This window comes from Pongo abelii, chromosome 10, assembly GCF_028885655.2.
Source record: "Pongo abelii isolate AG06213 chromosome 10, NHGRI_mPonAbe1-v2.0_pri, whole genome shotgun sequence".
In the NCBI taxonomy this organism is placed as follows: domain Eukaryota; kingdom Metazoa; phylum Chordata; class Mammalia; order Primates; family Hominidae; genus Pongo; species Pongo abelii.
In genome coordinates, this window is record NC_071995.2 from 131087122 (window position 1) to 131099475 (window position 12354).

The window sequence follows — 12354 nt, forward strand, 5'->3', positions numbered from 1 at the left end:
CCCCTGCGGGCACAGTCTTCCGAAGTACAGAGCCACTGATCTATCTTATCTTAGAAAGAGACTGTAGTCATTGCATTTCCATAGGAAAAGGTGTTCTGAGTTAGAAATAATGTACAAATAATTTTTTGCCTTGTATCTTCTATGCATCTTCTAATTATTATTTTACTAGATTACAGTCCCTTATGTGCAAACTTTGCACACCTGGAAGAAGAGTTTACTAGTAAGCAAAAGCACTTTTTTTTTTTTTTTTGAGACAGAGTCTCGCTGTGTTGCCAGGCTGGAGTGCAGTGGCGTGATCTCGGCTCACTGCAAGCTCCACCTCCCAGGTTCAAGTGATTCTCCTGCCTCAGCCTCCCGAGTAGCTGGGACTCCAGGTACCTGCCACCATGCCAGCTAATTTTTGTATTTTTAGTAGAGACGGGCCAACATCACCACGTTGGCCAGATGGTCTCGATCTCTTGACCTCATGATCCGCCTGCCTCGGCCTCCCAAAGTGCTGGGATTACAGGCGTGAGCCACTGTGCCTGGCCAGGAAAAGCACTTTTTAAAAAGATGCCTTTTTTTTCTGTGTGGATATAAAAATACCACATAGTAATTAGAGAACATCTAGAAAGCACAAAAAAGTATAAAAAGGGAAAAAAATCATTATAATCCACCTAACCCAGAGATCACCACCTGTGGACACATTTTGAGTCTTTTTATTACATCTTTAAAATTACATAATTTTGGATCTTGAATTTTTCCATTTAAAATCGAACATAAACAGTGTGTTTATCAAGCACTCTTTATAATGGTTTTGCTGGCAAGCGTCGCTTCATGCCTGCCTGGCTCGCCACACCTCGTGCTGGATGTGAGCTTGCACCGTTTTCACGTAAGCACTGTCTACTGTGTCCCTGAGCATCAGGCGTTAGAAGAGGCGGCTTCTGTAGTGCGTGGTATCTTTGCAGCTTTTTGAACGTTTCCCTTGAATTTCTATGAGGGTGATGATGGAAAAGACATCAGGTCTAAGCTGTCCATAAAATGCATTTGTCTATAATACCTGTCCTTCATTAAAAAGCACGTGGCAGTTGGGGTCTACTGTCATGGTAGGAAGGTGGGAGCTGGACTCTCCTCCCTGCCGGGGTCAGGCCACACCTGGAGTGCCTCAGGTCCACTCTGTGCCCGCGTTTCCAGCCTGTCTCTGGAATGACTACTTCTGAAACAGATTCCCTTTGCCTTTTTCTACCAGGCACTGAGTCCTTCAGGACAGATTAAATGCTGAAAACCATCAATCAAGTGTTCAGTCTTCATGCAGGATCACATCCGTGGAACTGATGTTTTAGCGCTGGGGTTGATAGTGTCCAAATCCCAGATTCAGGGGCAGGCTCAGGACCTGTCCACGGTGTTGGCCTATAGTGAGGCCCATGGGCCTCGGAGCCCGTGTGCCTGGAGCTGGATGATGGCTCCACCACTTCATAGCTTGGCCCGATGTGGGCAAAGGATTACCTAGGTGCTGAGGCAAGAGACTGAAGGCACAAACTGTTTCAATATAATAAAGAAAATAGGTAGAATAAGAATAGTCATAATACAAATCAGATATAGAGATGATCATGGACAATTATCAATCATTAGTATAAACATTATTAATCATTAGCTTTTAATATTACTCTTTGTTGCATTACTAATATAACCTAGAAATAACCTGCGGGTATAGGGTCAGGTGCTGAAGGGACATTGTGAGAAGTGACCTAGAAGGCAAGAGGTGAGCCCTCTGTCATACCCGCATAAGGGCTGCTTGAGGGCTCCTTGGTCAAGCAGTAACACCAGTGTCTGGGAAGGCACCTGTTACTTAGCAGACCGCGAAGGGGAGTCTCCTTTCCTTGGAGGAGTCAGGGAACACTCCGCTCCACCAGCTTCTTGTGGGAGGCTGGATATTATCCAGGCCTGCCCGCGGTCATCCGGAGGCCTAACCCCTCCCTGTGGTGCTTCAATGGTCACACTCCTTGTCCACTTTCATGCTCCTCCCGTACTCCTGGTTCCTCTTTGGAGTTCTTAGTAGATAGCAGAAGAAGAACTAGTGCAAGTCTTAAAGTCTTTGATCTTTCTTGTAAGTGCATAGAAGAAAACGCTGACATTTGTTGCCTTCCCTCTCTGCTTCAGCTACCTAAAAGGGAAGGGCCCCCGTCCTGTGATCACGTGACTCGCTTCACCTTGTCAATCACTTAGAAGATTCACCCTCCTTACCCTGCCCCCTTGTCCTGTATGCAATAAATATCAGCGCACCCAGCCATTCGGGGCCACTACAGGTCTCCGAGTCTTGATGGTAGTGGTCCCCCGGGCCCAGCTGCTTTCTCTTTATTTTTTTGTCTTGTGTCTTTATTTATTACAATCTCTCGTCTCCACACATGAGGAGAACACCCGCTAAGCCCCATAGGGCTGGACCTTATGGCCCAGGGAGCTCATTTCTCGCTGCCTCAGTGTCTCTCTGGGTAAATGGGCTATCAATAGGAGTGACCCCATGGCATGACTGTGAAAACGAAATGAGACCATGTAAGGGGCGTACAGAACCTTTGTGACCTGAGCCACCATCTGCTACCCGCTGGGGATGCCCTGCTGTACTGTACTTCTCTCCCTTCTCCCCCCTCCCATGCTCTTCATTGCCAGCACTTTCAGCCCCTTGCGGTAGACTTGGATTAGGCGGGTATGAATACTTCAGTTTAAGAAAAGTGTGAGGCAGGGAAGCTTGCCGAGCGTCTCTGGCTGAGCAGATATTCTGATCTGAGCCTTTTTTGCCCTGGGTAGCAGTCTCATGCCTGGGGTTTGCTGGGCCCGCATTGGCCCCCTCCTGAGCCACCTTTCCAGACACCTGTGCAGGCTCCGAAAGGCGCCTAGGCATGGAGCTCACCTCACTCAACTCTAACTTTTCTGCATTTGTTTAGGGAGCATTTCCTGAAGACGTAGTCATGCAGCGTGTCAGCAGCTCTCAGAGCAGCCAGCGCCATGTCCAGTGGCCTGGGACCTGCCCCGGCGCGGGCGAGGAGCACCCAGCGTGTTCCCAGCTGTCCCTGCCCCTCACGCTGCCATCCCCCAGCCACCAACTGCAGCAGCTGATGGTGAGAGGGGGCCCTGCGGGTGGGCAGAACACGAATGTTGACCTGCAGGGCGTGGGCCCTGGGCTCCAGGGAAGCACACAGGTCATGCTGGCCCCACTGCCGCTCCCCAGTCCCACCTCTCCAGGCTTCCAGTTCAGTGCTCAGCCTCGGCGGTTTGAGCATGGGTCTCCATCATACATTCAGGTCACGTCCCCCCTGTCCCAGCAGGTCCAGACCCAGAGTCCCACGCAGCCCAGTCCCGGGCCGGGGTAGGCCTTGCAGAATGTGCGTGCAGGTGCCCCTGGCCCCGGGCTGGGCCCCTGCAGCAGCAGCCCTACGGGGGGCTTCGTGGATGCCAGCATGCTGGTGAGGCAGATCAGCTTGAGCCCATCCAGTGGCGGACACTTTGTGTTTCAGGATGGGTCAGGACTCACCCAGATCGCCCAGGGAGCCCAGGTTCAGCTCCAGCACCCGGGTACGCCCATCACAGTCCGAGAGCGGAGACCCTCCCAGCCCCACACACAGTCAGGGGGCACCATCCACCACCTGGGACCCCAGAGCCCTGCAGCCGCGGGTGGGGCCGGCCTGCAGCCCCTGGCCAGCCCAAGCCACATCACCACGGCTAACTTGCCACCGCAGATCAGCAGCATCATCCAGGGCCAGCTGGTTCAGCAGCAGCAGGTGCTGCAGGGGCCGCCGCTGCCCCGGCCCCTGGGCTTCGAGAGGACGCCCGGCGTGCTGCTCCCCGGGGCTGGGGGCGCAGCGGGGTTTGGGATGACGTCCCCACCCCCGCCCACCAGCCCTTCCAGGACTGCCGTGCCCCCAGGCCTTTCCAGCCTCCCACTCACGTCTGTGGGGAACGCGGGAATGAAGAAGGCTCCCAAGAAGTTAGAGGAGATTCCCCCAGCCTCTCCGGAGATGGCACAGATGAGGAAGCAGTGCCTGGACTATCATTACCAGGAGATGCAGGCCCTGAAGGAGGTCTTCAAGGAGTATTTGATTGAGCTGTTTTTCTTGCAACACTTTCAAGGGAACATGATGGATTTCTTAGCTTTCAAGAAGAAACATTATGCCCCATTACAAGCATATCTTAGGCAGAATGATTTGGACATTGAAGAGGAGGAGGAGGAGCACTTTGAAGTCATTAATGATGAGGTAACAGTTCTCTGTTTTGGTGCTTGTCATGGGAAGCAGAGCTCAGGGCTTATGCTGCGTGCAGGTGCAACGCAGAGCTTACCATCTCAGAGCATGCGTTCTAGGCACTCACTTTTAAAACACACTGTGGCTGTGAATAGTGGTTTAAAGTCTCTCAGAGGCTCCCCACATTTACAGAGGGTGGTTCCAGGGATCCCGGCACATGGCTGAACCCCCAGCAGCACGGAAACTCCAGTGGTGTTCAGTCAGGCACCTCTGTGGCAGGTGCTCACGGCGGCAGCGTCCTGGCACCTTTCTTAGAATGCCACCACATTTGCCTGCTCCTAAATGGTTGTGCCGTGTAAGATGAGAACCCCAGAGTCCACCCTTGCCAGCCGCCTGCAGTCAGGGCTGGCTGGGCTCAAAGCCAAGGTTCCAAGGTTCCTGAACACACATCTCAATGTCAAGAGTTTCTGAACAAGTTACAGCTCTAACTTGGAATATACAGAGCAAAAATTTATAGAATTTCATTTTCTTTCTTTCTTTTTTTTTTTTTTTTGTGACAAAGTCTTGCTCTGTCGCCTAGGCTGGAGTGCAGTGGTGCGATCTCAGCTCACTGCAACCTACGCCTCCCGGATTCAAGCAGTTCTCGTGCCTTAGCCTCCCAAGTAGCTAGGATTACAGGCATGTGCCACCACGCCCAGCTAATGTTTTTGTATTTTTAGTAGAGACAGGGTTTCACCATATTGGCCAGGCTGGTCTTGAACTCCTGGCCTCAAGTGATCAGCCCGCCTCAGCTTCCCAAAGTGCTGGGATTACAGGCATGAGCCACCTATGTGTGGTCTATTTATAGAATTTCAAGGGAGCAGTTTTGTTTTCTTTTGTTTTGTTTTTTGCTTTTGAGATGGAGTCTTGCACTGTCGTCCGGGCTGGAGTGCAGTGGCATGATCTTGGCTCACTGGAACCTCCATCTCCCTGGTTCAAGCAATTCTCTTGCTTCAGCCTCCCAAGTAGCTGGGATTACAGGCACCCGCCACCACACCCAGCTAATTTTTTGTATTTTTAGTAGAGACAGGGTTTCACTATGTTGGCCAGGCTGGTCTCGAAATCCTGACCTTGTGATCTATCCACCTTGGCCTCCTAGGGAGCAGTTTTTAAATCCACAATTATATGAGGAGTTACTAGCTTTTTTCTTAGAAGACAATAAATAAAATAATTATAAGTGTAGAACAACTATTCAAATTAACAATACAAATTAGCCTGTTTAAGTGTATAACACACATGTATATGTATGTGTGTGTAAAAACTTTCAACAAAGAGAGAATAATTTTTTTAGAGTATACATGGAGACTATTTGTAAATTGACCCCAAGGGGATCCTCAATAAAATTTATAAAATTAATTTCATATGAACTGTCCTCTCCCTATAATGCAATAAAATTAGAAAGCAATTCTTTTAAACATTTACTATGTGTGGAAACTAGGAAGCTTGCCCGTAAGGTATTCATAGGTTGAGGAGAATATCTTCACGGAAGCGTCTTGAAGCACGCCACAGCGGAGGTCCCGCAGCCTTCAGGTCTTGTGGGATCAGCGAAGGTCTCCTTAGAAAGGTCATTATGGCATATTCAGTTAAGAAATACTGAAGATAAGCCGTGTAACAGCTTCGATAGTCACATGAAGAGTAAGTTAATCGTTGTATTAAAGTTTACTTCTAAATGATAGAAATAAGTTTTTATAGAACCTGACTAGCGTCTTTGGAATCTATGTTTTATCATCATTTTATAGGAAAATATCGGAAGTTGACTAACATTTGGGTTTTTCGTGAATATTTTCCTCTGTGTAATATTGCTCACATTCCAGCTGCTTGTTGTGTATTTAGGTCGACTCTATAACATGATCCCTGTTACCAAACTTCATTAGAGCTATAAAATATTTGGGGGCTAGTAAGTATGGAATTCATCCAAATTATTTAAACTAATTAGCTACATTTGCCTATGGGTTTTTTACTTGGGGAATTGGTGCTGATCTCGTGATCCACCTGCCTCGGCCTCCCAAAGCATTGAGATTACAGGCGTGAGCCACCATGCCCGGCCACTATTTGATTTCTTTAAAACCTTTAATTGTGGGCCAGGCGCGGTGGCTCACGCCTGTAATCCCAGCACTTTGGGAGGCCAAGGCAGGTGGATCACGAGGTCAGGAGATCGAGACCGTCTTGGCTACATGGTGAAACCCCGTATCTACTAAAAATACAAAAAATTAGCCGGGCATGGTGGCGGGCACCTGTAGTCCCGGCTACTCGGGAGGCTGAGGCAGGAGAATGGTGTGAACCCGGGAGGCAGAGCTTGCAGTGAGCCGAGATCACGCCACTGCACTTCAGCGTGGGCAACAGAGTGAGACTCCGTCATAAAAAAAAAAAAAAAAAAGAAAACATTTAATTGTGGTAACATATACAAAACATAAGATTTACTGTCTATCTGATTTATTATTTTTAAAGCGTTAATTTATTCCAGGGTACTGACAAATATTAAGGTTTGGTTTTGATTATTTATGATGATATGTGCTTGTTTATATTTAGCCTTCTGGACATATTTAGCCAGAAGAACTAGTTTTTCTTTTCCTTTTTTTTTTTTTAGACCTGTCAGCCAGACGTAAGAACCAGTTTCTATTTTCTTGTATTTCTCTCTATGATTTCAAGCTGTAAAGTGCCATTTGACTTTGAATTCATTTAATTTCAAGGGTATTCCCATTTGAATACCCTGGACGTGAAGCAGTTAATGTATCTGGAAAGATTCTTTGGTTTGCTTACTCTAAGAAGCTGTCATTGTGGAGATGCAGATTAACTTGTCTTTCTGTTTTATCAAAGTGTGTTTTTAAGAAATGACACATTTTAAGTGGGAGTGTTTTTTGTCATTCTTCCCCATGCCCCACCGTGGCCTCAGGCATCTGCAGCCCCTGCCGTGAGGGGTTGGCCACCCTCTGACACTGCCACTGGGCTCCTGCGCGAAGCTTTGTGGATGCGGCCTGTGCAGCCTGACCGTGGCTACCTGCCGGCCACAGATTGAGGTTTAAACTGGACTTCAAACAAAGCTTCAGTGCCTAGGGCCAGATTTGTTCTTTCCAGCCCTGTGAGGCCTGAAATTGCATCAGCGAGCCAAGTGTCCCTGTGCTCCTCTGTTAGCGGCTGAGGCCGCCAGCTGCGTGGGATGTGCAGGTGGTGATCCGCTTTGCAAAGCTTAAACATTATTTTCCCTTCTTCCTCCCTTCCCTTTGAATATTCCCTCTCAGGTAAAGGTTGTGGCCAGAAAGCACGGGCAGCCTGGGACTCCTGTTGCCATAGCAACCCAGCTACCGCCGAGGACTTCTGCGGCTTTTCCAGCCCAGCAGCAGCCGCTCCAGGTACTTTCTGATGGCTCCACAATGCAGCTCCCCAGACTTTCCTCACTCGGATTTGAGGACTCGATGTTCTGAGGCAGGACCCAGAGGTATCCCAAGAGCCTGTCCTCTGTTGTTCAAAATACATCTTGAGACGTCTTTGTGAAGGCTCTTAGTTTTAATGCATGGATGCTGTTATTTTTCCCTACTGTTACTGAAATTAAAAAGTGTTTGTCTCTGATCATTAGTTCTGTTAACTTTTCTGCTGGAATGTTTTTCATTTGCATTTGCTTTTCTGATATATTTGCATTTTTCATTGCTTCTGTACGATTGTGGCCTCTTTGGATGTTTCTCTTTTTTTTCCCCCCTTTGTCTGCTTTTAAACAAACAGATTTTCTAAATTATTTTCTTGCTATAGGGAGTTGATTTTGTTATTTAAACATATTCTAGGGGATGAGTAGCAAAAAACAGTGATTTTAGATTTCAGAATACAAGGAAGTTCCTGGAAACTGCAACTCAGTTCTCTCTCCTCTCCTCTCCTCTCCCCTCCCTTCCCCTCCCCTCCCCTCTCCTCCCCTCCCCTCTCCTCTCCTCCCCTCTCCTCTCCTCTCTTCCCTTCTTCCTTCCTATCTTTCTTTCTTTTTGATGGAATCCTGCTCTATTGCCCAGGCTGGAGTGCAGTGGCACAATCTCAGCTCACCGCAACCTCCGCCTCCCGGGTTCAAGCAGTTCTCCTGCGTCAGCCTCCTGAGTAGCTGGGATTACAGGCACGTGCCACCATACCCGGCTAATTTTTTTGTATTTAGTAGAAATGGGGTTTCACCATGTTGCCCAGGCTGGTCTCGAACTCCTGACCTCAGGTGATCCTCCGCCTCAGCTTCCCAAAGTGCTGGGATTATAGGTGTGAGCCACTGCACCCAGTCAACATTTCTATATACTTAAAAACATGTTTTAAAAATTATGTTAAAATATACATAATAGTTCCCATTTTACCCATTTTTAAGTGTACATTTCCGTGGCATGAAGCACATTCACATTGTTGTGCGGCCATCACCAGCATCCATCTCCGGAACATTTTCATCTTCTCAGACTGAAACTCTGCCCCTATGAAATGCTAACTCCCCATTCCCCCTCCCCCAGCCCCTGGCACCCACCACTGTATTGTCTGTCTCTGCGGATTGGCATGCACTTCTCCAGCGACCTAAGTAAGTGGAATCATACAGTATTTGTCCTTTTCTGTCTGTTGTTGTACTCAGCATCATGTCTTCGGAGTGCATCCACATTGTAGCCTATAACAGAATTTCCTTCCTTTTGAAGGCTGAGTCATACTTCACGGGATGGGTGGACTGCATGTGTTGATCCATCTCTTGGTGGACACTTGGGTTGCTTCCACATTTCAGCTATTGTGAACAGTGCTGCCCTGAAGACGGGCATACAGATATCTCTTCAAGGTCCTGCTTTCAGTTCTCTTGGGCATATACCCAGAGTGGAATTGCTGGGTCACGCAGTAACTCTGTATTTAACTGTTTAGGAAAGTCTATGCCATTTTCATAGTAGTTGCACCATTTTACATCCCACCAGCAAGAACAAGGGTTTTCTTTCTCCACATCCTTGCCAACGCTTGTACATTTTTTTAATAGTGGCCACCCTAATAGGTGTGCTGTATGCTTTATAATGTAATAGAAAAATATTACTGACTATGCATGTACATATGGCTAAAGACATTCAGAGTTGGCTGGGCATGGTGGCTCACACCTGTAATCTCAGCACTTTGGGAGGCCGAGGCATGCAGATCACCTGATGTCAGGAGTTTGAGATCAGTCTGGCCAACATGGTGAAACCCCATCTCTACTAAAAATGCAAAGATTAGCCGGGCTTGGTGGCAGGCACCTGTAATCCCAGCTACTTGGGAGGCTGAGGCAACAGAATCACTTGAACCCAGGAGGTGGAGGTTGCAGTGAGCCAAGATTGCGCCACTGTACTCTAGCCTGGGCAACGAGAGCGAGACGCCATCTCAAAAAAAAAAGGACATTTAGAGTTTTAATCTGTTAATCAGCTGGCACTGTTGATGGTTTAAAATTGACTAGTGAGGGAGGCAGCATTTGAAAAAACAACTTTAACTCAGAGTAACAAATGGCATTGGTGACATATGCGGAATCCCATAGGAAGAGTGTGGAGGGATGCACGGGCTCCTGGGAGCAGGATGCAGGCTGTGGGGTGGCCCAGTGTGCTGCACCTGTGGCCGGCAGGGCTGGCACCTCTGGCCTGGCCCCAGCAAGTGCAAGGACCCAGACAGAACACAGGGCTGCCCTACTCTTCTCTCTACCTACCCTACCCTACTCTTCTCACGCCATGTTCTGAATGTTGAGAACGCAGGCTGAGTTCAGTGTGATTCTCCAAACAAACTGGCTGTGGGCAGTGTCAATTTCCTTTTCTCCAATTTCTTTATTTATATATTCTTTTCAGACAGAGTCTCCCTCTCTCACCCAGGCTGTAGCGTAGTGGTGTGATCTCGGCTCACTGCAATCTCCACCTTCTGGGTTCAAGCAATTCTCATGTCTCAGCCTCCCGAGTAGCTGAGATTATAGGTATGTGCCACCATGCCTGGCTAATTTTTGTATTCTTAGCAGAGAGGGGGTTTCACCACGTTGGCCAGGCTAGTCTCGAACTCCTGACCTCAAGTGATCCGCCTGCCTCAGCCTCCCAAAGTGCTGGGATTACAGGCGTGAGCCACCACGCCTGGCTCTTTTTTCCAATTTCTTATTGTGAAAAATTTGAATTATTGAAAATGTTGAAAGAGCAGTACAGTGAATGGTAAACTCACCAGTTGTTAATATTTTGCCGCATGTATGCGTTCTACCTGTGTGTCTATCTCCACACATTTTAAAGTTGTCACAGTCGCAATTGTTTACCCCTGGATCCTTTGTTGTGTATCTCCCAACAAGAACATGTCCCACGTGACCACAGCCCTCCTGACACGCTCGCCGGCATCCACACCTCTCGAGGCATGTTCCTGCCTGGGTCTGCTTTTCTTTCTCTCCCGACACTGATGTTTTGAAGGCCAGTCGCTCTGCAGAGGCCATCACAGCCTGGGTGTTCCGTTTCTCACTGCTGACTTAGGCTGAACATTTCTGGCAAGAATACAACAGAGGCGGACCTCTGCATGCATTTACTTCTCAACCAAGCTGTGCAGGCCAGTTAGGGAGATGCAGATGCAGGTGGGCTGGGTGCTGTGCGTGCCATGGGAGGGTGCCCTCCGGGGACACTCTGGACAGAGGCACTGTCTGTCATGTGCTCAGCTTGGCCCCAGACTGAGGCTTAGCAGTCCTCCAGTTGTTCACCGTATGAAGAGCAGAAGAGGATAAACAAATGGATGACTGCTGAGGAGAGGCCAGCAGTAGGGAGTGGAAACCAAAAACTGAGCTTTTACACAAGGCCACATGTGCAGCGCCCCACGCCAGGCTGAAACCCCTGTGTGCAGCACCCCATGCCGGGCTGAAACCCCTGTGCCGATGCCCCTGGAGAGCAGTCGTGGGGCAGGGCCTGCCCTTGTTCAATAAGAGGATGAACCTGGCCGTCTGCCTGACTTAGCCTCGTATCTCCATCATGAGTTAACATTGGCTCAAAAAAACAAATTTCCTTTAACATCTTAAATGAGGTAAAGAAACAAAAGTGGGCTGGGTGCGGGCTCACGCCTGTAATCCCAGCACTTTGGGAGGCCAGGGCAGGTGGATTGCTTGAAGTCAGGAGTTCAAGACCAGCCTGACCAACATGGTGAAACCCCGTCTCTACTAAAAATACAAAAATGGTGGATGCCTGTAATCCAAGCTACTTGGGAGGCTGAAGCAGGAGAATGCCTTGAACCTGAGAGGTGGAGGTTGCAGTGAGCTGAGATCATGCCACTGCACTCCAGCCTGGGCGACAGAGCGGGACTCTTGTCTCAAAAAAAAAAAAAAAAGAAAGAAAAAAGAAACAAAACTGGTTTTTGTTGTTGTTGTTGTTGTTTTGTTTTTTTAAACAGGGTCTTGCTCTGTCATCCAGGTTGGAGTGCAGTAGTGCGATCTTGGCTCACTGCAACCTCCATCTCTTGGGCTCAAGCAGTCCTCCCACCTCAGCCTCTCTAGTAGCTGTAACTATAGGCACCACACCACCATGCTCAGCTAATTTTTAAAATTTTTAGTCGAGATGGTATCTCATTATGTTGCCCAGGCTGGTCTAGAATTCCTGGCCTCAAGCGATTCTCCCACTTCAGCCTCCCAACTAGCTGGGGTTACAGGCGTGAGCCACCATGCCCAGCTAAATTTTCAGCTTTTTATTTTAAAAAATTAATGTTGTCCAGCCTGGTTTTTTGTTTGTTTAAGCATCTTTTCCAGCCTTTTTTGGTATTTCTGAAACTCAGCCTGCTGCAGCATTCTGACAGTCTTTGAAGTAATAGTGCACACTGGTTTTAATTGTGAACCTGTCTGAATCTCCGTTCTTTTTTTTTTTTTTTTTTTGAGATAGGGTCTTGCTCTATCTCCCAGGCTGGAGTGCAGTGGCACGATCTCAGCTCACTGCAACTTTGCTCTTCCGGGCTCAAAATGATTCTTCCACCTCAGCCTCCTGAGTAGCTGGTACTATCAGCATGCACCAACACACCCAGCTAATTTTTGTGGTTTTTTTGTAGAGATGGGATTTCACCATGTTGCCCATGCTGGTCTCAAATTCCTGAGCTCAAGTGATCTGCCCATCTCGGCCTCCCAAAGTGCTGGGATTACAGACATGAGCCACCACGCCCA

The 12354-nt window shown here is 48.3% G+C and overlaps 1 protein-coding gene across 4 annotated transcripts in view; it reads left to right on the plus strand.

Moving 5' to 3' along the window:
• Nucleotides 1-12354, plus strand: part of LOC100451512 (putative EP400-like protein) — a 38890-nt gene that overhangs the window by 19438 nt on the left and 7098 nt on the right. For 2 of the 4 annotated variants that reach the window (XM_063712366.1, XM_054528454.2), the window contains exons 2-4: nt 2919-3092; nt 3489-4226; nt 7490-7823. In XM_063712366.1, coding sequence (XP_063568436.1) covers nt 2943-3092; nt 3489-4226; nt 7490-7672 — 1071 coding nt within the window. In that variant the 5' untranslated portion in view covers nt 2919-2942 and the 3' untranslated portion in view covers nt 7673-7823. Of the gene's footprint in view, nt 1-2918; nt 3093-3488; nt 4227-7489; nt 7824-8716; nt 8782-12354 lie in introns of those variants that run through there. The other 2 variants (XM_063712365.1, XM_054528455.2) reach the window with 2 other exon arrangements.